The sequence below is a fragment of the Lagopus leucura genome, unplaced genomic scaffold (genome assembly GCF_019238085.1).
Source record: "Lagopus leucura isolate 7727_CA_CO unplaced genomic scaffold, USGS_WTPT01 Super-Scaffold_100038, whole genome shotgun sequence".
NCBI classification, from domain to species: Eukaryota; Metazoa; Chordata; class Aves; order Galliformes; family Phasianidae; genus Lagopus; species Lagopus leucura.
Genome location: NW_024962287.1, coordinates 3,457,431 through 3,483,929, shown reverse-complemented (window position 1 = coordinate 3,483,929; position 26,499 = coordinate 3,457,431). Strand labels below are relative to the sequence as shown.

At 48.7% G+C, this 26,499-nt stretch overlaps 1 protein-coding gene across 3 annotated transcripts; it reads left to right on the top strand.

Moving 5' to 3' along the window:
* Positions 1–950: 950 nt before the first annotated feature.
* On the top strand, positions 951–26,435 carry GATA4 (GATA binding protein 4). 3 transcript variants are annotated; one of them, XM_042883500.1, is made up of 7 exons: positions 951–1,043; positions 1,537–1,778; positions 18,495–18,664; positions 19,605–19,730; positions 20,540–20,627; positions 20,886–21,028; positions 22,087–26,435. In XM_042883500.1, the coding sequence occupies exons 2-7, from the start codon at positions 1,682–1,684 to the stop codon at positions 22,267–22,269; spliced, it is 807 nt and encodes a 268-aa protein (XP_042739434.1). In that variant the 5' UTR covers positions 951–1,043; positions 1,537–1,681; the 3' UTR covers positions 22,270–26,435. The 3 variants fall into 3 exon arrangements, with proteins under 3 accessions (XP_042739434.1, XP_042739433.1, XP_042739432.1); XM_042883499.1 differs by lacking the exon at positions 951–1,043 and having other exon boundaries at positions 1,063–1,778; positions 18,498–18,664; XM_042883498.1 differs by lacking the exon at positions 951–1,043 and having other exon boundaries at positions 1,063–1,778.
* The last annotated feature ends 64 nt before the right edge of the window (positions 26,436–26,499 follow it).

Here is a 26,499-nt window from a genome sequence, read left to right as displayed (position 1 = left end):
TCTCCCCCTTCCCTCGGCCGGTCTCCTGCTGTCCTGCCGGGTATCAGCCCTTATCTCCTGGTTATCTCTCCTGCTGCTAAATTCAGCCCGGCAGAAGGGGTTCAACCTGGGGGATCTGCTGGTTCAACCCAAATCCGTCCCAGGAGTTGGTTCTCTGGCCGTAGTTCTCCACTCCAGACGGCCCTGGGTTTTCTAGGATCCATCCACTGCACAGAAAACAGCAGCTCATTTTGCTTTGCTCCCCTTCCGGCGGCGTTTGGTGGGGTTTCGCCTTCGCGAGCAGTGAGTGGTGAGTCCCGAAACTGAGCTTTCTGCCCCCAAAACCAAAGGACCAGAACGCAGTGCCTGCTTCATCCTACAGCCCAACCTCGGCGTCCCCAGTGGGTCTCCCTCGTGTGAAAAGAGCACCGCAACCCTGTGGGAGGAGGAATTGGGCAGGGGGCTGCTCCCCACTGAAGCAGAGGCACCGTTCAGCCCCCACTCGTGGCTGTGGGGTGACACGGCCACACGTGGGGCAGGGCAGCTGGAGGCCAAGCAAAAGCTTAATTTAATTCCCACCTGCTCCCCCCCAGAGCCCTCCCTGCAGTTCTCAGCCTCCCCACATCAAACACCCCCCCCGGGGGGGGGGGGGGGGGGGGGGGAGAGTTGGCGATTAGCAGCTTAAAGCACCGGCCCTACCTGCGGGACAAAGGTTTTGCTCCAGGGCTTCTCTGTCTCTCACCTTTCCCGGCTGCTCCCCCCTTCCCTGACTTCTCCATCTCACCTCCCCCCCAGCCCTAGGCCCTGCTCTAACCTCCTTACCCCCCCCCACATCGCCCCGAGGTGGGCTCCTGCATCCCCTTCCCATCGCCCGGTGCTGGTGTAGGACGGGCCGGGGTGGGGGGGTGGGGGGAGGTTGGACGGGGAGGAGACTGCCCGAGGGTTTTAAGCAGCCCGGCCCCACTGTTGAGGGGGGGGAGCCGATGGATGGATCCCGGTGGGAGAAGCTAAGGCCAAGCAGAAGCTAAAGGGGACCGGGACTGCTGGCTGGGGACCTGCTGAAGGTGGGGAAGGTGGGTGGTGGGGAGGGGTGGGTGAAGGACAAAATCCCATCACCGGCCACAGTTCGGTCAGGGCTGCGAGGTTGGACCCACGCAACACCGCTCCATCCGCCTCCAGCACTGGAGAAGGGAATCGGGGTGGTTCGCCGGCTCCCCATCGCTCTGGATTGCACTCGGAGACCCATCTGGGGTTTGGGGGGCCCTGCTGCGAGATGTACCAGAGCTTAGCCATGGCGGCGAACCCTGGCCCCCCGTCCTACGAAGGGGCAGGTGGCTTCATGCACGGCGCTGCCGCCGCGTCCCCCGTCTACGTGCCCACCACCAGGGTCCCCTCCATGCTCCCCAGCCTGCCCTACCTGCCCAGCAGCGGCTCTTCCCAGCAAGCCAGCCCCGTCTCCAGCCACTCCATCTGGACTCAACCTGGAGCTGAAAGCGCCGCATACAACCCCGGATCTTCCCACCCGCCCGTGTCACCTCGCTTCTCCTTCTCCACCAGCACTCCCATCCCCTCCACCTCATCACGGGATGCAGCGGCGGCTTACAGCAGCTCCTTGAGCCTTTCTGCTAACGGGAGGGAGCAATACGGCCGGGGCTTCGGCAGCTCCTACTCCAGCCCTTACCCAGCGTATGTGAGCCCCGAAATGGCCACCACTTGGACTTCTTCGCCCTTCGACAGCCCCATGCTGCACAACCTGCAGAGCAGAGGGACGCCCGCGGCCGCCCGGCACGCCAACATCGGTGAGCAAACCACCCTGAGGCAGGGATGGGGTGGGAGAAGGGAGAAGGAAGAAAGGAGAAAGGAGAAGGGAGAAGGGAGGCTTTCACTCCGTGTGCTCCCCAAATCTTTATCCGTGCATCCTTTTCTCTGGCGAGTTTCGAATGCATCTCTGCTGGAGATGCAAAATTTTGGGCTTCCCCATAGGTTGTGCCGCGATGGACGCAGCCCAACCGTTGCAAAAAGTCCTCAAGGGATGCGATTCCAAAAGAAAAAAATGTGAAAGTTAAATGGAGGTAGGCCTGGAGCGGCCAGAAATCACGTGCCGAGCTCCCATGGAAGGGTTTGCTCTGCAAATAGCTCCGTGAACATTCTGGGACCAGGAGCACACAGGCAGCCCCTTCCTGGGCTTGGTTTTGGTGCAGAAGGGGGAAATTTAGGGACTGAATGCATGAGAGAAGTTCAGTATGTGAATCTCAGCTCTCTGCTTTGTGCTGTGTCCTCTTTGTAGTTTTTGGGAAAACTGGGCTGGGAAAAAAATGACAGAGGTGAAGCAACGTATCCACTTTCATTCTTACAGCCGCTGGCACCTGGTTTTGCTATTTTGGGGTCCCCCCAGGTGGCTCAGTGCAGCTGAGTGCCCCAGAATTGAATTTCAGAGCCCCCATTGCCAAAAACCCATCCGGGATCCCTTGAGCCGATCCCCGCCTGCGGCCAACACCCGAATCTCCATAAGCAGCCCCGTCCTAACACCAAAGAAATCACCCCACAAGGCTTAACATATTGCTGCTGTATTTTGGATAGAATAAAAGGAGAAATGGAGAGAAGAGTGGGGCCGAGGGACTGCCCTTATAAATCTCCTTCTGTTGCCCATGGTCTCGTTGTGGAGCTATTGCTGTTAGCTTTGGGTTTAACAAAACGAAAGGCGAACGGCTCGCATTCATCGGCTGATAAATTTCAGGATTGCACTTTTTAACGTGCGTTTTAGAGACCACTTTTCCCATCTTGTCCCATGAGATTTTCTCAGTCTTTTGCATTATTTTTAGGTGTTATCAAAGTGAAAGTCGGGTGTCGGCAAAAGGCTTGGCCTTGCCGATGCCTTTTGCGTTTCTTTGAGCATTAAGAGATTGCTCAAAATGGGGAGCAGAGCAGGGATAGAGGCCATTGAGGAAGGGATGTGGGGAAGCTGTGCGATGGTGGATGTGCAGGAAACCCAGGAGCTGCTGAATTGGATCATTTATGCATTTGTATTTGACCACCGTGGCATCTCTTCTCATGGGAAAAAAATATACCGCCATTATGCAGCGGTCACGAATGACTTCTGAGCCATAAAAAGCGCTTAAGAAAATGAAATGATCAACAGGAAGACGTGTAGTTGCAGAAATACCGGGCAACTTTCAGGTGATTTGGGGGTTCCAAGCCCTGCGCTGAGCAGAGCTCTGTGCTGTTGCCCCGCGGCTGCGGCCTCCCCGTGCTTTGTGCCGAGCTCTCACAGCACCGCGCCGATGGCACGAAGCTGCCCAAAATTCAGGGTGCAGGCAGAAACGGGGATGGCGTGGAAGGCAGCTCTGTGGTGGGCAGCTTGGGGTCCAAGCTCCTTCCTTGGCCTTTCCTTAGGATATTTCTTTCTCCGCACAATCTCTGGGTGGAAACGTTGCCCTTGGCGCAAGGCTCTGTGAAACCGAGCGGTGCTTGCAGCACTTTCATTTTCCTCCCGTGATTTTGCTGAGTGGAAAATGCCGCCCTAGGACTGCTTTAATTGCAGAGCAGTCTGTCAATACCATAATATTAGTTATTATTATTTCTAACGAAGCTCAAGCGCACGCATAGTTGGGATTGCAGACTCAGACATGTAGTCTACGCAATTGGGAATGGCATTTATTTCCCACTGATAAGCAGGGCTGCAGGAAAAGCTCAGTGAAACCGTACTCGAAGGTGATAGAAAACAATACTAAAAGAAATGCTTTCTTGCTTTTCCCTAATAGGAAGGATCTGGGGGGCCATAGCAGCTCTGTGGTATCAAACAGCAGTCTGGGAAGCATACATAAATATAGGGAAAAATAAAACTGATGCGTGCTCACGATGCCCCAACTGGGCTTCTGCAGGTATGTTTGGGGAGCACTTCATTACCCCGCAGGCAGGATCAGAGCTGGCAGCCCAAGGCCGTGAACTTGCTGCAGGTGTGGGATGGGACATGGGCAGTACCCCTCCAGGAGCCCCTCCTGCTGCTCCCAACTGCCCCAAAATACCTGAAATCCACCCTAAAGCCAGTGCAGGAGGGTGGTTTGCTCCTTCCCCCTGGCCAGGCAGAGACGAGTGTGGATCGAGGCGATTTGCAGCAAGGGGACGGCGGACAGATGCTGCTTCCCCATCCCACTGCAATTTCACCGCAGTGTCATTATGTTTCTTTCACTGCAGCCGGTGCAAACTTCTGCAAAACAGAAGAAAAATGGAAGCAAAATAGAAGGGATTTTTGTTTGTTCGCTGCTCCATTTCTTCTTCTCGCTGTTCTTTTGATTTTTCTTCACTTTTTGCTCCAGCGTCCAGAGGAGGCTGAATTTTGCTGCCGTGCTTGGGAGGACTTCAGGGCATGGGACATTTTGTAGAATTATCATGGGATCATAGAATTGCAGAATTGCAGAACCACTGAATCACCAAATTACAGAATTGTAGAATCGAAGAATTGTAGAACTGTGGAGCGGTGTAATCATTGAATTGTTGAACTGTAGAGTTGTAGAATCATAGGAATGTAGAACTGCAGTCAAAGGATCACAGAATCACTGAACTGTAGAATTGTAGAGTCATAGAAACATAGAACTGTAGAATTGTAGGATCATAGAATCATTGACTCATAGAGTCACAGAATCATAGAATTGTTGAATCATGGCATCACAACCATACGTAGGGCAGCTGCTGGCCCTTTGCATTTCATTCCATCTTTTGCCAAGTCCCCGACCAGGCACTGCAAAGATCAAAGCCCCGAGCAGACGCTGTGCTCGGTTGGAAAATGTTTTTTCGGTGCTGTTGGGAGATTGGGAACCAGATCTTAACACTTTCCCATAGGGATGCAAAGAGCTTTTCCTGGTAGCATCCCCAGGCCAGCATTTCCAGTGACTCATTGCTTTCGGACACCCCCTGCCCTACCCGCAGATGCCCCGGGGCAACACTGAGAAGGATGAGGTTTGGCTTTTGCTCAAAGGCACGGCTCTGAACACTTTGGCTTTGGGCTGAGGAAGGCATTCCGGGATGCTTTATCCCTCAACTTCTTTCCCCTTTGCAAAAAAAAAATCACCGCTAAGAGCAAACTGATCAATCACAGCCCTCCACAATTGTCACCACGGCCATAGAGCACGGTGTGGGACTTGATGTCAAAACCAAACAACTAAGGGATAGGGATGCAGGATTTGAGCGTGCTATTAATTTCTTTACCCTCCAGGGTAAAATATATTTGCAAAGCAGAGGAATCGAAGGCAATGGGAGGTGTCTCCAAGTCTAACACTTTAACAAACCAGGATTCATTATTTTTTTTCTCCTCTGAAAACAAATTTCAAGGCGTGTTTTTACCCCTGTAACAAAAGCAATGATTTATTTCCTCAGAGCACAGCCCATCATTCCCTCTTTCCGCATTTATCTCCATCAGTTTTGGGGTGAAAAATATGAAATCCTTGGAAATAGAGGAGGGTTTATCTGGGGGTGTTTAGCAGAGGGAATTGGACCCGATTCAGTTGCTCCTGTGCTCTTCTGATGATGGAGCAGCCTTGGCTCGGCCGGCAGAGGTGCTCTTTGCTTCTCTCAAATGGAGAAATATCCCTTCCTTTTTTTCTTTTTTGAATGGAAAAACCCAATGGTTGCGATGTTTAGGGAGCTTGGTACCATTGGCTTGGAAAAATCTTTCCTTTGCAGCAATGCACGGACCAGCAATAAATCCCAAGCCAGGTGAAAAAGCAGCAGGAGCACTGAGAGGTGAGCAGGGATCCGTGCCTGGAGGTCGGCAGTGTTGGGGCTGTGAGAATAGGGATGTGAAAAAATGCAATTTTCAGCATACAAGCACACAAAACCAAGAGTTAAGAGCTTTGTTCAAGTATAAAACTCCAAACTTTCAATGCTTTTTCATTAGCAAAGGGCTCTGCATTGAAATTTTTGCTCCTTGAGACCCGCCGAGCTTTGGGCGGATCGGGAAAAGAGCTGCAAGCAGACCTCTTTTTTTGGACATTTTGTCCCCAGATTCCTTTCCACATCTATAAGCCTGGCGTGCCCTTTGGTATCGTTTGCTTACCAAAAAGGGGTGCAGAGATGGGGCTCGTGGGGCTGCTGGGGGCAGAGGCAGACGCGCCGATGTTTGCAATGCGGCCGTGCTGCCGAAACCCGAAGGCCGAGTTGTGTCAGGACGGCTGGCTGGGTGTGAGGGACGTGTGTAGTTATGCAGAGGATGGGGAATATTCAGCTCTTCCCCCTGCAGATGGGTCCCGAGCTCCCGCTGCTTTCGGGCTGTCTGGCAGGAAGGTGTAAATCCGCCTTTTGCACGCGGCTGCGAAACGCCGCTTAAATAAGCGGGGAAATAGGAGAGAACGTGCTTCTGCATCCCAAATGATGTGAAATAACACAATCAAATTTCAACATGTTGCTGGAGGGGGGTTTGCTCATTTGGGGGGGTGAGGGAAAAAGCAAACCCTTGGGCCAACATTGCCCAGAGCTGCCTATTACCGTCCTGAAGCACGGCGAAATACTAAACCCCTCCAACCTTCCACGAGCTGTCCTCACATGATCGGTCACGGTGACCGGTCCGAGCTGTAAATACATCCATAATGACAAATTAAAGCCAATTATCTGCCATTCCTGAGCAGTGAGGTCCTCAGACGCGGGTGCTCACATGTGCGTGACAGCGGCCGAAAATAATTCCATCGTCATTGCCTCCTGCAATGGGGGACGAGTGAACGGAGGGCTCTTCTGGAAATCCCTGCGCTGTGCACACTTTGCAGGATCTCCTGTGAGGTGACTGCAGGGATGGTTTTTTTTTCCTGGGGGTCTTCAGATTTTTGGGGTTTTGCTTTGGGAAAGCAGAGCGCGGAGGAAAGGTCCCGGCGGCTGGGCTGTGTTTGCAGCATTTCCCGTGTGCCCGAGCAAAGCCAACCCATGCACTCAGCTGGGATTTCTCTCTCTGTGCACAAGCAGGAGTTGGGATCTCTCCCCCAGACAGAGATTCCTGAGCCTAGCAGGGATCTGACCCCATCATCGGCGCTGAAACGGCTCAGCCTTCCTTCTGCTGTTGGCAGCGCCTGGGTTTTAAAGCCAAGTTTGGGGCAGCACCAACTGGAAGTGAAAAGGGTTTTTTTTTTTTAATTTCTTTTTTTGTGTGTGCTAAGATGTGCTTAGTGATATTTCTTTTTCCTGGCTGTTTTCCTGCACGGTGATGGTTTTGGATAATTCTCTTTGGTGGCTCTGGTCACCCATAGCCCCTGTAGGATTCAAGAGGGGCAAAAACTGTGTCTTTCTGCTGCTGAAATAAGGAAAGTGTCGTGAGCTGAGCACCCTGCCCCAGTGCTCAGCCTCTGTGCGCTGCCCCGTGCCTCAGTTTCCCCACTGGCTCCATCCAGGTATTCCCACCCTGCTCTCAGGAGGTGTGTTGTGCTCATCACGAGCACCAAATTTCCTTTTGGATTTGCATCTGGAATGCAAACATTTTAAAAACTGAAAACAAAACAAAACACCACCACCACAACACCTTGCCTGCTCTGAGTTGAAAGCATTCCCATCTGAAAGCAGGAGGCTGGGAGCTGGCGCAGAGGTGCAGACCATTGCAAACAACTCAGGGACCTGAAGCTTTTCTCCCCATAAACCAGCAGCACTTTCTTTTTCCTTTTTGGAAAGTGGCCGCAGGGTTTGCATGGTGCAGCATGAAGGGGTTTTCTGGTTTATTTTTATTTTTCATGACCTGTAAAGCTGGTGAGTCCCTTATCAGAGCCAGCTGGGCTCCACAGCTTTGGGAAGGAATCGGAAATTCAGCTTGTTTGTGAAGGAGGGGAAAAAAAATTCATAGAAAGCCAGGGAAAGTGAGTTTTCCATTGGTGGGGAAGAGGCAGCTGGAGCAGGGCTGCGTGGGGCTGAGCTCTTCCCTCCTGGTACCGGCTGCTTCTGAATCTGGGATCACAAAAGCCCTGTCTGGAAATGGCTCCTAATCCCTGAGGATGAGGTGTGTGTCTGCTGGGAGCATCTCAGGAGGAATCCTGCCTCCATCTTCTAGAGCCGTGTTATTATTATATGGCTGTAGGTGTCCCTGTTCATTGCAGGGAGTTGGACCAGATGGCCTTTAAAGGTCCCTTCCAGCTCAAACGATTCTGTGATTATGCACGAGGCTCTGCTTTTGCAAGAAGGGGAAGAGGCAGATTTGGGGGCAACAGGAAAGCTGGGAAACCTTAATTCCTGTGCGCTCACACTCCAGAAGAAACAAAAAATGCATTCATTTGTTTGCAAGCCAAGCTGTTGGGTTTGTAAGCCAAGGAGCCTCCGTCATTTAACATTCAGGACTCAAAGTGCTGGGGCTGTAAATAAAAGCAGCAAGGAAGTGAGACCCAGCCATCAGGGCTCCTCTGAGCCACCCATTCGGCTCCAGGTGTCTGCAATGGGTTTGGGAAGGGCTTGCTGGCCACAGGGCTGGCTGCTGGGAAGGCTGCTGAGCTGGGACATGCTGGGTGCTGCAGCTGCTGGGGGGTTTCTTCTCCTCGTGGTCTCCTGGGCTGGGAGGATCATAGAATCATGGATAGAATAGCTTGGGTTGGAAGGATCGTCCAGTTCCAACCCCCTGCCACAGGCAGGGCTGCCAACCACTGAATCAGGCACTAGATCTGGCTGCCCAGGGTGCCTTCGTGCCCTGAATTCTGGGCACAACTGAGGTTTTTCTGCACGGCTTTCTCTAGTCAGTCCTTCCTTTTGTCCCCTCCCAGAGGACGGGCAGGCTGCGTGCCCCTCGCCCCCTCTGCAGCCATTTCTATTTCCAACACCCCGTCAGACTCTGTCACCTCCCTTCACACGCGATCAATAACAACAAGTGAGCAGGTTAATTATAATCACAGAATAAACGCCGCGGTCTCAAAGTTCGCTCCACTCGAGCAGCATTTCAAAACGAGTGGACGACGCCAAGAAACTTTCATTGATTCCTCCGGGGCAGGTGTGGGAGTTTGAACCTGTCCCCAAGCTGATCTGATTCAAGACTACTCCATGTTGGTCCTTATCTCGACTTTCGCCTATCTTATAATGCCTGTTATTTTAGATAAAAAGTCCAATCAATTGGGTTAGAAAAAACTGCAAGTTGCATGATGCCCTGATAAGTCGGGTACTTGCCTGGGCTGCGCTTTCTGAGCGCTGAGCTGACCTCTGCAGATACTTTATCACAGAATCGCTCTGTCCACGGCCCCGCTTGGCTCTGAGCTGCCTTCCTATCCAGAAAGGCATCAAACAGGAGAAGGGAAGGGACAGGGATTAGACAGATCCACCGTCCTGTGTAACACCAGGAACTGTAGACAAAGGCTCTGCTTGTGCCTGGCTGTCTTCCTATGGGGGTCCTATGTCCCTAGTGGGACTATGAGCTGGGCTCCGAGCCCTGAAGTCCAAATGAGTGAGCTAAAAATATGGGGCAGGGGCCTCAGTGTGCACACAAACATCACATTTAACACTGCCATGGGGCTCTGACATATCAAGCAATATATAGCCTCTGTAGTTCATCTATTACTACACATGGTATATACGTATTTTATAGCATGTAAGACAGGCATTTATATATGTGTGTATGCATTATATTTGTGTATATGTAGTATATATATCTAATACTACATATAGTTATGTTCTGTATAGCCATAGAATAATAATTCTAATAACAAAAGCAAGGAGAACTGATTAGCAATGCTCCCTGCTTGGCTAAAGCAGCATTCTGTAGGATATAGTATATCTGTATGAATGGATATGTCTATAAAGCTTGTATGTGCATACATACAAACATGCACATATAATACACATACAATAATAATAATACAGCTAGTTTTATTCCTACAAGCAAGATTGACTCAGATAAATATCCTACATAGAACTGTAGAATCATTAAGGTTGGAAAAGACCTTTAAGATCATCTAGTCCAAGTGCTGACTGATCTGCACCGCCCTGTACAAACAAAATCTAAAATAATGAGTATCTGGAATGGCAGCGTGGCAGAACTGCAGGTTGCAAGGGATGCCTGGAGATGTCCAAACCCAACCTGCCCAAAGGAGGGCCACCACCTTCATTGGCTGTGATCTGCATTAGCTCTGGCTTTGTCTTGATGGAAATGCTCAGGAGTAAAAATGCTCTCACCTCTCTGGGTACCCAACTCACCTCCTAATGAAACTCTTACCCTAATGCCCAGCTTGTCCCATGTGTCTTCTCCCAATACTGAGTTTGCCTGTTGTCAGCATATACCCAGATAACTTCTCCCTAATACTTCTTTGTCATGGCCCTAAATAGCATCAGTTTCCTGGCCCCAGAACTGGCTCTGGCTTTAGTCCACTTAGGTCACTTCCATAGACAGATAAATGGCTACCATCAAACAGATGCTGCAGTAGATGCATGACCACAGGGCATTGGGTTCCAGTGGTTTAAGGACCTTCAGCTTGATCTGTTGGGCTCCAGCACCCAAAAGCACATGAAGACTGTGTCATGCTGGAAGATGAACCAGAGGCATTAGAAATCCAAAGTTTTCCTTGGCTCTGATGCTCTACATTTTTCCACCATCATCCTTTCCCCTGCAGTCAGTAAAGTAAAGCCTCTGCTAAGGCTCTTATTTGGAGATGGGATGTATTTCAAGGAGGAAAGCACTGGCTGATTTTCCTTTGTCTACTGAGAGAAAGACCATTTCCAGGTCCCTGCTGCCAAACAGAACCCCATCCATGAGCTCTCCATGCTAATCTGAGATTTGTTAAAAAATATTTGGACAGTCGATAAGCAGAGGAATCTCCTGTTTATCAAAGAGCCCCAGATATTTACAAGTGTAAGAACTGTAAGTAGGATGAAGAAAGGGGAGGTCACCTTGGTGGGTGGGATCAGGTCTGCATCCCAGCAAAAGAAAGCAGACCTTGGAGCTCACTTGTGAATGCCTTTGCCATCAGCACAAGTTGTCATTGAAGGGGCGGCCAGTGAGTTCTCTGAACAACAAGAGCTTTTGCTGTGCCCTTTTGGGATAAGCTTTTTGCAGGATGTGATGGATGGTTTTGTTCCTGGTTGGTGCCAGCAGCTGCTGATGGGGCAGGAGTAAGCAGGTAGGAATGGGTGAGGGGAACAAATGGGTCTGCTTATTGCCTCTGTTGTGCTCAAGTAGGGTGCTGATGTGGCTGTGATCTAACATGTGTCCTGTCTGTCATCAAAATAGCCTTCGTCTTGCACATGTATGTGCACTAGTATCTATATGTGACATATAGTCAGTGGACACGGGAAAAGGATGGCCTTACTCTAACGTAGCACAAGGAGTGTTTGCTGGACCCCCAGCCCATGTGCAGACACAGGACCTTACATCGTCAGGAGTGTTTGCATATCTTTCTCCTGGACAGCAGGCTGTGTGTCTTTCAGGTTTGAGCCATGGTGCTTCAGCGTGTGTGTGTCCCATGCAGCTCTGGTACGATATTTAGGCTTGAGGGTTTGGGACCTGGTGATGGTGGAGAGCTTTTCCAAGAAACCAGCTTGTCTCCAGTACCACCTCTTACTTCTCTCTTACTTCTTTCTGAAAGCATGTGCTGAGACATTCCTGGAGCAGTGCTTTAGTTTTCTCCACTCTCCCTTGCAGTGGACACACAGTGGGGCAAGGAAGAGCCTTTGTTCCTTCACAGTAGGTAGTAGTAGGATCAGTGTCACAGGGAGATGACATGATCAAGGGAAGCTTATTGCAAAGCCAAGGCTGAACCTAACTCCAGGCACAGGATTTGACCAACCTTCCCCTCATGTCCCTCTAGCACATGATTTCAGCTGGTCCTTTGGCTGCCTCTACCTCTACTGTCCTTCAAACTGGGGAAAACATATCCACGAAGGAAAGGAATATGCTTGGCTATTGGCAAAGCTCTGTGCCATAGACCTTGGCTCACCACAGGCAGAGCAGGGAGCTTTGCAGAGGAGGGACACGATGTTCCCTTTGCCTTGACGTGAAACATTTGGCCTGGGAACAGTTCTGCAGGAAGAGTCTCGCTCTGGTGTTTCACAAGGCAGAGGGGAAATGCAGTTTGCCTTCTCAGAAGTGGCATGTGGCTCAGCCAGATTGTAGGTAGAAAGCTTCCTATGCAATGGAGTGGGGCCCTTGGGCTTGCAGGGGTAACGCTGCTTAGTCTAAGCAGCCAGTTCATGGCGGGGAGTTCTCCCCTTCCACCATTCTCTGCAGATCAGCAACCACGCGGATGATGTCAGCTGTTCACACAGATCACAAGTGAGTGGGGAACTGCACTCCCAGCAGCAACTGGCTCACTGATGGGTATGGCTCACTGATGGGGACTCTCAGGCAGGCAGTGTCCTGCTGTCTCCCTGCCAACCACATATCTGGGTCCCATTTGTCTCTAAAACAGTGGGTAAGTGGGCAAATCTTGCCCCAAACCTCCCAAAGGGGAATCAGACAGAGAATAGGAAGGGGGAGAAAAAGCCAATGGGCAGAATCTGTTTTTACAGAACCATGCTCAGCTCCACTAGCTGATAAAGCACAAAGGCTTTCTGTTCTCCTCCATCTGCATGCCAAACTGATGATGCCCCCATAGAAAAGGGAAAGACTCACCGACAGCTTTCTCTTGGCTGCAGATCTCTTTCAGGCATAAATGTGGTCTCTTTCATTTACAGTCATTCCCTATTTCTTCTGCCTTTGTCTCTCCTTGTTTTTCTGCTGCTTTGTTTTCCTTCCCAGTCCGGCGCTGCTCAGACACAATACTGGAACAAGAAGCAGTTTGAACAGCTGTGATCTGAGCAGGATGTTTCTGGTGGTTTTCTTTAGCACATAAAGCTTAAACTCCTGGAGTCCCGTGCAATTCATGGGAGACTCAACCCATGTAAGAGATGTGACTTTCAGCTCCAACAGCTGCAGCAAAACACTGATTAAAAGGACCCCAAAAGGGTAAAACTGCAGGAAGGACTTCCACAATGTCACTTTTTTGATGGAAACTGTTTTGGGATTCAGGACAAATTATCCTGAACAGACAGGAATGGTAAATCCCATTTCTCTCTCTACCATGCTGTTGTGGCTGTCCCTTGAATCAGAAGGTTCTGGTGGGACCTTCTCAGAGCCCAGTGTGTCCACGTGCCTGAGTGCCCAATGTCCTGTGCCTCAGCTGCCAGTGCCCCCAGGAGTCCATTTGGGATTCTGTATACACAGAAATGCGGCTCTCACCTCTTATCATAACAAATTGTTTTAGGAAACTGCTTCTCTGCAGAGAAAACTGCTCTCAGGCTCTGTTTAGAGCCTCTAAGTGCCTGGCTGTGTTTGAAGGACAGCTTCTCTTTTTCTGAGTTGCTTCACTGGCTTGAGAAGACACTTCTGCAGGGAGAAATGTTGATATTAAATATCCCTCCAGCTGTAAACAAAACTCCAGTGCTATATTAATGGAAGTCTCTTTCTCCCTAGCAAACAGAGAGGGGTTGAGGGCAGGAAGGGGCTGGAGGGCAGAAGAAGGGAGATGACCTTGTTGCTGTTTCTCATGCAGGTCTGACCTAAACGTGTGCAAGGAGGGCTCTTTGTCTCCTTCTAGAGGCTGGTTTGGGAGCAAAAACTTACAAACTGGCTGTTGGTTCTGGAGGAGTCAAAATCTCTCCACCAGAGGTGCTTCTACTGTTTTGTTCCTTTGGGTTCACCTGCTGAAGGTGATTTCTCCAAGGATGTGAAATTTAAGGTTGTTAAAGAAAAGCCCTTCCTCACAGTCAGAAGGTCTGGGCCTAGGGATGGGTACACTGGCAGAGTTGGGGTTGGGAGAGATGGTCAAAGGACCCAGTGAGGGATGTGCAAGCTCTCTTCAGACTCAAGCCTTGGGCAACCTCCCCTTGATCTCCTTGGTTGTGTGAGAGCATCTCATTCTCTTGCCTAGGAAGGCAGAACTACTCAGATTTCAAGCAGGCTGTGTCCTCCGTGGAAGGAGATGCTGTCATGCCCCAGCCATGCTGGCTGTAGATGTGGGCTGCCTAGCATCTCTGATCTGCTTTCTCCTCTAGCCCTGCATTATCCTCACTGGTTGCTCTCTGTGGACCTGGCGGTGGATGTAAAGAACCACTCCCAGTGACTAAGGGCCATATGCATGAATGCTTTTTCCCCAATAGCCCTCACTGCCCCACTTAAAGAGTTGCTCCCAGCTCGTTAGGGACAAAATGTCCCATTGTGGAAAGTATTTCTGCCATTAGCGTGCTCAAGACGTCACCCAAGATTAGGAGACTGTTGTGCAATACGCAATTGACATTTCCTGCCCTGGGGACCTTGCAGCCTTCATAAGCAGTAGGTGTAAGGGGAAGAAGATCTGTTGTAAGCTGGTGACTGGGACCCGGCCAGGACCAAACCCACCCACTCAAGCTGGCTCATTTAGCATGGTTCTGTGATCTGCTCTCATGCGAGCAGCTCCTTCATGGACTAGGGGCAGGGTTTGACAAAGCATTAAAATAGAAAGCCTTTAGCATTAGCCAACACCAGGCTTAGGGATCCAACCCATAAAAAAAGGCCCAAATGATCACAAGACCGATATAATCTAAGATAAGGGTTGGGCAAAGTCACTCTGGGAGCTGAGCCTTCAAAGAGGAACAACGAGACTTTCGAGCACACGTGGCAAGGGAGGCTGTTCCAACACAGGACTGTTTCTCTCCTAGCCCAACTGGCAAATGTTATCCTTTCCTTAACCCTGCTCCATACTTGGCTTTGGGAGGGGGACTCAATCTTTCGAGGAGGACCTCCTAGCAGAAAGGCTATTATAGAAGTCACCGGACGGGCCCATAAATCTCCATTATCAGGCAGTGGCTCCTGCACCACGAAACGGAAATCGTTGCCCTGAGTGCAACTGGGGGAGCCTTTCCTTCCATTCCATTGTTCAGGTCCCTCTGGGAGCCGTTCAGGCAATTTGCTGCCTGAATAAACGTTTCCTTTCTCGGCTGCTAGTACAAGGTGAGGGAACGAATAAGTGTCAGGGGATCTCATAATGCCAGGATTTAGAGCTCCAGCCCCAGCACAGCAGCCAAGAAAACACATTGCTGCTTCTCATGAGGAGCCTCCAGTCTGCTGTGCCTTAAGCCCTGTTATTTACCACAAAGGGCAAATGAAGCAATCAGCAAGCATGCCCCAAACTGGGTGCAGATTTGAACACCACAATATAAGAAGGACATAAAACTATTAGAGGGTCCAAAAGAAACCTATGAAGATGGCTCCAGAGCACTAGGAATGGCCTAGTTGCAGTGATGCTGTTCTCACAATAACCCATGCATGGGAAGGGGTTCTTCATCCCAGTTATGCCCCTGAGGGAGGAAGGCAGGCAAAGACCATTGCCGAAACCTTCAAAAATGAGCAGCTGTTTTGAGTGTTTGGGTTTCCTGTGTCTTGGATGTCTGGCCACGTCAAACTGCGTGGGTTACTGCTGGTAAGTCATCTTATTATTTTACAGACCCACACATAGGGCCAGTTCAGAAGACTCCCCTTCACAACTTCAGCCCTGAATTTAGTGATGCTGTGAAATTAGAGCACCTCTTTTAGGGAGCAATCTAGTTTCTTGCCTTTTCTCCATTGGTGCCAAAACGTGTTACCCTTTTATTCACCGAAAGGTGCTCACTAAGACTGCATTGTCTTCTCTGAGCCAATCTTGAGTAGTTTCCAAGACACATCCTTCTAGAGAACATCCCTGCTGAGAGGAACTTGCCATCATCGAGCACGCCTTGAAGAAAGAGGGGCTGTTTCTCTTCCAGGTGAGACTTGTTGAAGTCAAGGAGGCCTGACACGACTCTAAGAATGGCTTTAATGCACTCCACAGATGTCATGTTGTGACTCAGCGCTGGGTGGTGCATGCAGGGGACGCACCCTGCTGCTATCTCCCCATGAGGCTGTCATTAAGGAGAGCCACCCATTGCATGGAACCTCAGCGTGACCTGGGAACAAAGTCTGCTCCTTCTCCATCTCTGGTTATTCCTATTTATTAGTGTTTCACAAGGCTCGCCTTTGTCTGCAGCTGAGAGTGGAAAACCATATTTGCACTATCCTAACCAAGGGCTAGTCCAGCTCTTGACATTTCCAAAGTTTCTGCCTTTTTCTTGCTTAGATTAAAAACTCAGATTTTGGTTTTCTAGCATAAAATTCTCCAAGAAAGATGACATTTTGTAATTCTTATTCAAGGGCACAACTGAAATCAGCCAAGGGTTTGAACTGTTGTCTTTGGACTACCCCTGCGATGCCCAGTTCTCCCTGGATTGTGTCAATGACTCTCGCTGACCTAGTTTTAAAGAGGGAAGGATTTTCTCACAAGATGAAAATCACTCTGAAAATAAAGTCGCTTTTTTTGGGAAGAGGGGGAAATGATTAATGCAAAACCTCAGAAATTTTGTAAGATGAAAAAAAAAATGGTGAAATGTTTTCCTTTCTTGAGATTTTTCAAGGAAATGAGTTCCTTCCTGACCAGCTCTTCCAATTCCTCCTCTTTTTAAAGGAAGTTTGTTTGATCTGGATTTTGGCTGTGACTCAGTGATGATTTTAAAGGGCAAAGTGAGGCATTATGGTTGTAGCACCACTGAGTCCACATGTACAAAAAACAGCTGGAGGGATTCCCATCTTTCCTAAAACACCAGCATTGCTCAAAGGTAATGAGGTTTCCAGAAGAGGCTGAGAAGATACTGGGTTCCTTCACTTCTGGTTCCTGAGTTCTTTAGGTATACCCATTTCCTGCCTTCTAGCGTTTCCCCATTGCCACATAGTGTAATCTCTTGCCATTTTTAGCCTGGTTCTCTAGTGAAAACTAAGCTCCTATGAATCCTTTTCCATGCCTGGTTACCACTCCCACCTCAGCCATTTTTTAATCCTTTGGTTGCCCAAGGAGGCTGTGGATGCCCCATCCCTGCAGGCATTCAAGGCCAGGCTGGATGTGGCTTTGGGCAGCCTGGGCTGCTGGTTGGCGACCTGCAAACAGCAGGGGTTGGAACTGGATGAGCACTGTGGGCCTTTTCAACCCAGGCCATTCTGTGATTCCATATAGACATATAGTTTTCTCCTGATTTTCCAAAAAAAGTTCATAGAGCAGGAGAAAACATGGCTGGTGTTTGAATGTAACCCTCACTAGATGGCAGAGAATCCACATGCGACCGAGACATAGATCTGCAAGAAATCCAGTTCTGTTGGTTTGCTGTTTGGGGAACTGACTTCCAGCAGAAAGCTGAGATTCTTGTACAGGCAGCAGGGGGGCAAGCACAGTGTATAGCAGTGTTGGTACCAGCATGCTGTGAGTTAATGCTATTCTGGTCTGTGGTGCTTACAGGTCTCAGTGCAAAGCTTTTGCCATCCTCCAAAAGTCTCCTTTGTGATGCAGTATATTGGGAACCATGCTTTTTCAGAAGCCTGGTTTACTCCCAGTCTACACCAAGTGATGGAGCCTTTTGTTGCTATTTGTTCTTTTCTTCTTCTCTCCAATTAATTTCTTATCTAGCCTTCCTTTCTGCTGCTGATAGCAGAACATGTGCATGCCTTGGTTACTGTGTCTGGGTGGATGGGAAATCCAGAGGCAGGAATGGGTTTGTAACTCCATTTTCCAGAATAAATACCCTCCCCAGCCTGATCTCAACAGCTGATATTCTTCAAGTGGGATCAGCAGCAGCAATACGCATTTTCAAGGGCCTTGCCAACTAGATGTAGCTACATTCTGTGCTTGTATTTCATTAGGTGAAGTGTGTTGGGCTGATTGAGTTCTTGGCTTCTAGAGGGCTTTGTACATGAGGGTGAGCTGTCTCCCCAAGTGGTGACATTATCGAGGTGCCCTGAGCTCTGCAGCAGCCTGCAGATGACAAGGATGGGATGCAGCCAGAAGGATGGGGCTGCCTCAGCCTTGGAAAATCACCTTACCATCATGTCACAGCCACAGCTGAGCCACGGTGGAGGGTGAACCTGGACTGTGGTGAGTGAGTGCACCAGGATAGAGATTTGCATCCAAATCTGTGACACCTCTGTTTAGGAGCTGCTTCTCGCACCAATAGGGCAAAGGCATGAGAACATCTCTTTTCCTTGGCTCTCTACAGCAATTCTGCAAAGGGGCTGAGTAAGGAGCAGAGCTGTCGGGAGCACAGACAAGATTCTCTCTGCCCAATGAGGGATGCCTGGGCAATTCTGCTCTGTGAGTCCAGGCTTGTGTTTTTCCATAGTCACAGGCAATTTGTCTGGACTGTAAACACAGCCGTTTGCCTGCCCCAATCTGTTTGCCCTGGCTATGTCCAGTTTTGAAAATTGGATAACGTCAGAGCAGAAGGGAAGGTTTCTATTTCTGTCTCCTTGTATCCGTGTCCCAGCACATCCCTGCTGCCACAGAAGCCTTCCAGCCAACACTATGACAGGGAAAGGGGTTTCTCTTCCCAATAATTTTGTTGGCTTTCCTGTGGAAGGAAAGCTGTTTCTTGCACTTTATAAACTCTGATTGCTGGTGATTTCTTTGAGCATCACTGCTGGGTTCAAATATTGAGAACCAGAGCAAAAAAAAAATCACATACAGTTGCTTAACTAACCAAACATTTTCCTTTCTCTCCCATCATGGCAGCAGAATTTTTTGATGACTATTCAGAGGGGCGAGAATGTGTCAACTGTGGGGCCATGTCCACCCCGCTCTGGAGGAGAGATGGCACAGGGCACTACCTCTGCAACGCCTGTGGGCTCTACCACAAGATGAACGGCATCAACCGGCCCTTGTTCAAACCTCAGAGGAGGCTGGTAAGTCAGCAGCACACGGCGTATGCGGGGTAAGGCTGTGTGCAAGGATGGAGACAGCCAAGGTCAGGCTGGATGGGCTGTGAGCACTGTGAGCTGTGGGTGTCCCTGTTCAGTGCAGGGAGTGGGATGGATGGCCTTGAAGGGTCCCTTCCAACTCAAATGATTCCGTGATAAACAGGTGACAGCTAGGTGGTGATGTCAGGCATATTTCCATTCCATGGTCTCTATGTGCCTAACGTAGGTGGGTTTGGTCCAGATTTCCAAACTCAGCAAAATTACATTATATTTGATGAGATATTGATCTAAGATATTGTACTGTTCAAACTAATTGTGCTCTCACTTCATGGTGGTCAGACATCTTTTCTAGACACCCTGTTTGCTGTCATAATTGGACAAGCTAAAGCAGAGCTTCTGGGGCAGGTGATCATCCCAAAGGCTATGGGGTCGGGATGGGACATTCATGGGGAATGGGAATATCTTGGTGTTGATATTCTGCCCATCCCAGCCTGCTTTGGAGGGGAGTTTTGGGAAGGGCTCTGCATCTGTGCCCCAGAGACACAGGGTTGTCATGGCCCCCAGGCAGCAAGGAGCCAGCAAGCCTTCCCTCACAGACTCATCTTCCATGTGGCTTCATCCTAAGCCTGCTCTGCACTCCACGTAGCACAAAGCTGACTCTGCTCAAACCCAGCCATTCCCTGCAAGTGCCTAAAATGACACTTGTGGTTTGAGCACAGCCACGGCCACCCAGCGCCCTCTGGTGAAAAGCCCTTCCAGCCATGGGCTGAGCCAAGCTGGTGGCGAGTTGGACTGGATGTTCCTTGTAGGTGCTGCCCTTCCAGCACTGGGTATTCTATGATTCTGTGACTTGGAGCAAACTCGCTGGGATCTGAGATGCTGCCGGAGGGCTGACGTGTTTCTTTCCCTCTATTTTCTCTCACAGTCGGCTTCCCGTCGCGTTGGCCTCTCTTGTGCCAACTGCCACACGACCACAACCACACTCTGGCGCAGAAACGCCGAGGGAGAGCCCGTCTGTAACGCCTGTGGGCTCTACATGAAGCTCCATGGGGTAAAACCTTTATTCCTTTTTACTCTTACGGGGAGGGTGCCCAGAGCACAAAGGTGACCCACAAATTAGGCCCAGATTCTTCCCTACCTAAAAGCCCTTTAGTGAAATGCCTGCCAGTGGGGACTTTGTGCATACAGGGAGTGTCTGATGTATCTAGAATAGTCCTGCTGGAGTCCAAGGCAAGCAGAACTTCAGGATGCAAACCTCCAGCCCTTCTCCCACCAGTCAGTGGCAACGGACCCCAAGTGGCAGAGATAGAGTCCCATTCTGATTCCCATTGCTACTGCTAGGGTTTTTTTATTCAATTCCATGCTTTCAAGGTTTTCCTGCTTCAGATGAAAGTGCGTTCATGAGAGAGAGGCCAAAGCTGGAAGACAAGATAGATGAGAGGAAGCCACTTAACCCAACAAATTCTTTCTATAAATCCCAGTATGTTTCTGACTGTGTGGTTGGCGAGCTCAGTGGGATCAGTTCCTAAGGGAGATTTCCCCATACAGATTGGGTAGCTTTCCATAAATAGGTATTGGCCAGAAAGACATCTTCATCTCCAAGCTCAACAGGAAAGTAAAAAATCACTCAATATCTGTGCTGTAAAAAAGCCCATCTATTCCCATTCAGAAGCACACTTTGTAGCTTTGACATATCTGTCCATACAGCAATGCTGACCAGTGGCTTTGGGCTCCATTTTGTTGTTGCTTTCAATTAAATCAGCCGGGTTTTGTGGAGCTGATGAGGTAGAGCTGGAGTCGTGTCGTAGGTGACTGTATGGATGTACAGAAACCAATGCACTTGTATATCTGGGTTGACAGGTTCCAAGGCCATTAGCAATGAGAAAAGAGGGCATTCAGACACGGAAGCGTAAGCCGAAGAACCTTAACAAAACAAAGACGCCAGCAGGTAAGCATAAAAAGGAGAGCCAACTGTGTGTGTACACACGTGCAATCGTGTTTCTGGCCACTTGGATTTATGCTGTATGATTCAGACACCCAATGACAAAATGGGCTGATTCTTCAAAAACTGGGGAACGTTGGCATGTCTTTCAGCAGTAACAAAGGCCTTTCTGCTACTTTTTTGTTTTTAACCTTCAGTAACTTTGAGTGCTTTGAAGTGAAAGGCCCTTGGGAAAAGCCCAATTTACCATCTGCTTTCCCACAGGTCCATCCAGCAGTGAGAGTCTTACCCCGACCACGAGCTCCACGAGTAGCAGCAGCAGTGCCACGACCACTGAGGAAATGCGCCCCATAAAAACAGAACCAGGGCTCTCATCTCATTATGGGCACCCCAGCCCAATTTCTCAGGTACAGAAGGCGGTGGGACAGAGATGGAACTGAGAGAGGTAGATAAGGGGAGAAGAACATCTTAAAAACCTCTATAGCAAGAGGTTGCCTCTTTTCAATGAAGTTCATAGTAGGAAATATGGGATGGGGCAAAAAATGCACCTTCTTGTCACCATGTTTACGGCACAGTGTGGATGCTCAATGATATGCAGAAGTTCTGAATGGCCAAAATTTGTAGCAGCCCTGTTGAAAACATGAGATTTCTTCCAGCTGGGCAGCTGCATAAGTCACATCACAATAAAATATCCATTCTCTTTGTAGGACTTGAGTTGTCCTGAGCAAGAAAAGCTTGGCAGCAGGACTCTAGTTTATCTGCACTGGTTGGATGTGCATTGAGAAATGTAGTCACATAGCCCTAATCTAACCCCGTCCCTGCAAAGGTAAATCCAGGCAGCAGGATGGCACAGCTGTAGGGTACAGTGGGTGCTCTGCACCCTATCCACCACTAGATGTCTTAGGAACAGCACTGCATCCACACGTGGTGAGTGTCCTGCTGAGCAACACCCAGGTCTGCAAGCTGATCTCTGTGAGCCTCTGTGGGTTTAATAATTACACCTTGGCTAAGGATGCCCTGCAGTGTAGCAGAACTGAAAGAACAGAAGTGATAAATGATAGTTGCTCTCCTCTCGGGTTCGTATGAGGAACAGCAGTGTTTAAAAAGAAACAACCATGGAGAAAATGGTGTGTCATTGGGCTGGACTGACCCTGTACCTGCAGCCCTTTGCAGCAAGGTTGTTTCTCCTGCAGTCCACGGGAGGGCATTTGTGAACTAGGAACACCCAGGGCCAATGAATCCTCAAGCCTTGGGTGGTAAAATGATTGCTTGTGGCACTCAGAACAATTTGTCCCCTATCCAATACTGGTAAAAGGCAGGGTCTAGAAAAAGAAGGAGAGTCTGCCCAAAGCATCACGCATAAGCTACAATCTATGGCAAATCCTCAGACATGTTACTACTCCACATGAAGGGCTCCTCTATTATTTGAAGCTTGTTTTTTTACCAGGTTTTTCTTCTTCTGCAGGCATTCTCAGTCTCTGCCATGTCTGGACATGGATCTTCAATTCATCCTGCAATTTCAGCCCTGAAGCTTTCCCCGCAGGCTTACCAGTCAGCCATCAGCCAGTCACCACAAACCAGCTCCAAACAGGACTCCTGGAACAGCCTGGTCTTAGCTGAAAACCATGGGGACATCATAACTGCATAAACTGGTCTTCCACCCATAGACTTGAGGCTGATCCACTGGAGAGGTGAAGAAGATGCCACGTAATAATCATGTCCATGTTGTTTCCCTCCTCCCCTGCTCTCCTGCCGTGGTGAGAAGTTCCAACAAAGAGGTAAAGAGGACTTACGTGAAGTGTAGGAGAGCTCTTACAAAACAAGCCAAGAAGACGCAAATCTCAAAGTAACTAATGGATTTGAAACCCTTTTCCTCCCTTCAAACAAGTTGCCTTTTATTTGATTGCCACCACCTTCTAAGAAATAGCCAGAAACACAAAGATGAACATATTTTTTTGTGGGGGGTTGTCTATTTAAAAACATTTGCCATTTGAGACTTAGACAATGGTGGCACAGACACATCTTTTTCTCCTGTCATCATCCATGTGTTTCCTGACCAGAGGGAATGCCATCGTCGTTACCCCATTTCAGTGATCTTCCACCAAATGGAGCCAGTTTCAGAACAGTTTGTTGAACAGACACGCTGTGGTGGCTTTAATGGATTTGATATGATCTAGGGCAGAGAAAAAAAAAGAGACCCACATCCTCATGCTCAGCTCATGCATCTAGAGCATTGCCTTCATTTCCTTAGGTGGTCTGAAAACCTAATGAATGTCTGTATTTAATAGTAACTCCTTTCCTATTTATCACTACAAAATCAAGGGACTGTGTTTCTAAAAGGCTGAGCCTGGAGAAAGTCTGTCTGAAGTCAAAGGGGGATATTGGAAGGAGAAACTTTCTGGAAGCGGGTAGAGGAAACCCACCTTGGTCATCAAATCCTGGAGGAAACTGTTGGGCTTTTCCCTTACAAATAGCTACAAGCCAGGCTTAGAGATTATTGTAGAGCACAGCAAGTGAAAGTTTGCTCTTTAACACTGCTGTGCTGTTGCTTTTGAGACAGTTAATTTTTTTCGCATGCTTTTCTGTTGTCTTCATTGTCACTGATGAAATCTGATTGTCATTTATTTCTCACTGCACTCTGAGTGCCCACTGTTCCCCTATGCTCATGATCATTTTCCATGCCTTAAGGATTTCACCTTTCACAACAAGAAAAGTCCTCAGCCTCTAATGGATGCAGGCAGAGGCCATTCTCTTTACTAAGCATGTGCATAGACTTGCTTGCCTGCAAGAGAAGCTTAACTCCATTCATACACAAGTATTAAACAAAACTCATGTGTTTACCTAACCATAAGCCTCTTAGCAACCAGAAAATTCTGGAAAATTGAGTTGGAAGTGATGCTAAGAGGCCACAGACTCGTTCCCTTGTCCAAAAGGGATCAGTTCAACCTAACCTACCTTTAGTTGCTCTTTGTCTAACATGTGCTTAACAAAATCCAGCAGCGCATACGCTACAGCTCCTCTGTGCAGTCTGAATGCTTCCACAGATGCTTGCCAGCATGCTTCCATCAGCGTTTCCAAGGAGGGACAGCTTTGCCTGTACAGGTAGAGAATTTCTGGGAGACCTCATCCTACAAGATTCTCCAGCCTTGTTTCTGTCTGCTCCCAAACTCCGTTACCCTTCTTCTTGCCTTCCCAGCTCCTTCTTTTCCTCCCTGCATCCAGAACTTGACTATGGAACCAGGTGATACCAGAAGAGGGATGGTGCATCCCCACAAAATATGCTGAAGGATGTAAGGTGCCACCCTCCATCTTACACTCACACTTCACCATTCCCACAAAGAGAGTTTCTGACAAAATACCAAGATACGTGGCTTGGTGAAGAGGAAAGCCACAGACATGGTTGAAGCAAAACCACGACCCTGTATTATCTGTGTTTAACTCTCTATTTTCCTCCTCATGGTTGAAAAGTTTCTTTAAGGAGAAGGATTCAACTGGACTGGTTGTGACAGAGAGTTGAAATGGAGCACAGTAGAGAGCTGGACCCCTCCACAACCCCTGCGCTCTGCTCAGAACTCAGATTTGCAGGGGTTTGTAGAGGTGACAGAGACTCTGCAGTACCTGGAGAAAGACACCATGGCAGTGATGCCATGTCTGGATGGTGTTTGCACCTTGAGGCTCCTCACTGAGCTTCCCCATAAGAAGTGTGGTCCTCCCATTGACAAGGAGTGCCTTTCAGCTGGCTTATGGGAATGAAACTCCTGATCTGGAAAGTTTTTCCATCTGCCACTTGCAAGATAACCACAGAATTTGCACTCTGTCCTTCAGAGCTAATGTAAGGTCTAACCTCATTAGTTTATTAACTACAGACAAGGAAGAGCTGTTCAACGAAACATGAATAAAACATTACCATGAAATCCTGTGATTCTGCTGAAGCCCAGCAGCCTGCAGAGAAGAGGCCAGAAACAGCACCTAAGAACATGAATTTGGGGTGAAAGAAAAAACAAAGGTGTTTCTCCAAGAGCACACAGGTCATTAGTCAGCCTCCTCCTTGTACTGCATTGCTTTGCACTCAGCAGCCAAGATCTCTTGGGATGCAGCTGTGATCTTGTCTGTGGCAGAGAAGAACACACCCCAGAGATGCCTCTTGGCTTCTGCACACATTTCAGATGCTTAAAACTACCCTGAACAGCCTGAGGAAGAGAGAAGCAGGCAGCCTCCTGGAGAGGAACAAAGGTCCAGACCAAAAGCACAGCATTTCTCCCTCTGTGCTTATGCTCCCAAAGGCTTTTTCTGCCTTGCCCTTTTACTGCGTTCCTTGTATTGCCCTCAAAGCCAAAATCCCCGGCTGAAGTTCTCTCCTGCCCTTAAAACACACTCTTAAGTGCCATAAAGGAATCTGTTTGCCATGCCAAGCAGAAAAACCCTGCGAGATGTAAGTCTGGTGGTTCCCTGGCTCACATTCTCTTAGGTTACCTAAACGATAGAATTTGGCTAACTGGTTTTCTGCTTCCCACACAGCCTTATAAATTGAACACTGAAACTCAGTGAGGAGCATTTACAGGAATCCTGATAACAAGACGTCTGCTTTCATGAGCCTCTCGGCCCTTTCATAGTAGAAATGAGCTCTCCTGCCACTGCTTTTACAAGTAGTTGAAGCTCAGATGTGCCTCACATTGCCAACAAAGCATGCCAACACCAGAAGTGATGCATGAAGGGATACTTACAGGACATGAGAATGACAGTCCTACCAAGAGGTTCAGCTCAACCTAGCTGTGGGGCAACCCCTTAAATTTGGGGTTACATTTGAGCTTTGCTTTCCTTCAAACGATAGGAGAGGCACGGAGAACTTGCTTTGTTAATGAAATAAAACACAATTATCAGAGACTTAATATAGCAAAACAATTGTTGCTATTATTATTGCTATAATTTGTTCCATTGCAGCATGTCTGGAAGTCCAGCTGAGGACCACCAGCCAGATGACTTCCAGAGGTCCCTTCTAGCATCAGCCACACACAGTGATAGGCCTGAATTTGTGTATTTGTACACACAAAAAAAGGACAGAGCTGAGAACCATCTCTTCCCTGAAGAGTAAGAGCAAAGTGCCTGGTCCTGCAAAACACTTGAGCACATCTACCAATGTATTTGCAGAAGTTGTTCCCTTAAAGCTCACCATTAATCACACACGTAAACTGGGATGCCTGAGGGTTTGCAGCACATATCTGGGTTGTGGCAAACCAGACCATTGCTATGGCTCCATGGCAAGATGAGAACTGGGATGGAGAGAGAGAAAGGGGTGAAAAGGTCATTTATCATTTTAAATGTCTTTCCTCCTTGTGAAAGTGCAATATCTTGAATTGCATCCGTTTTTGTTTCATAAGTTAATCCAAAGAGATCCATATTTCACTTGCAATTACATGGGCTGATTAAACCTCCTCCGATCAGGAGGAGCTCAAGAGCATCGTAAGGGAGCTTTGAAACCAATCAACAACTCTTAATGTAACTGAATATGACAACAGTTAACATGACTGAAGCTGTGACTGTGCCAGGGGTGGTGTTTGGTTTTGTTTGTCGGTTTTGGTTGGTTGTTTGTTCTTTTCTCATGCATTAAGTTTGAAGATTCCCGTGTCAGCTGAGGAAATCCCACAGAAACAGACACTGATTCGTAAGGGGGAGAGGGAAACCAACCAACTGAACAAGCTGTAATTATTTAAAGATGTAAAAAAATATATATTATGAAGTAGTATGGCTACCAATCCACATAACGTCTACACCTTTAGAACGAATGGAAATAAAACAATAATAATAAAACCAAAAGCTTGGGTCTTGACTTTCCTGCTGGGCATCCTGGGGAGAGCTGGGGGTAACTGCTCTCATATTC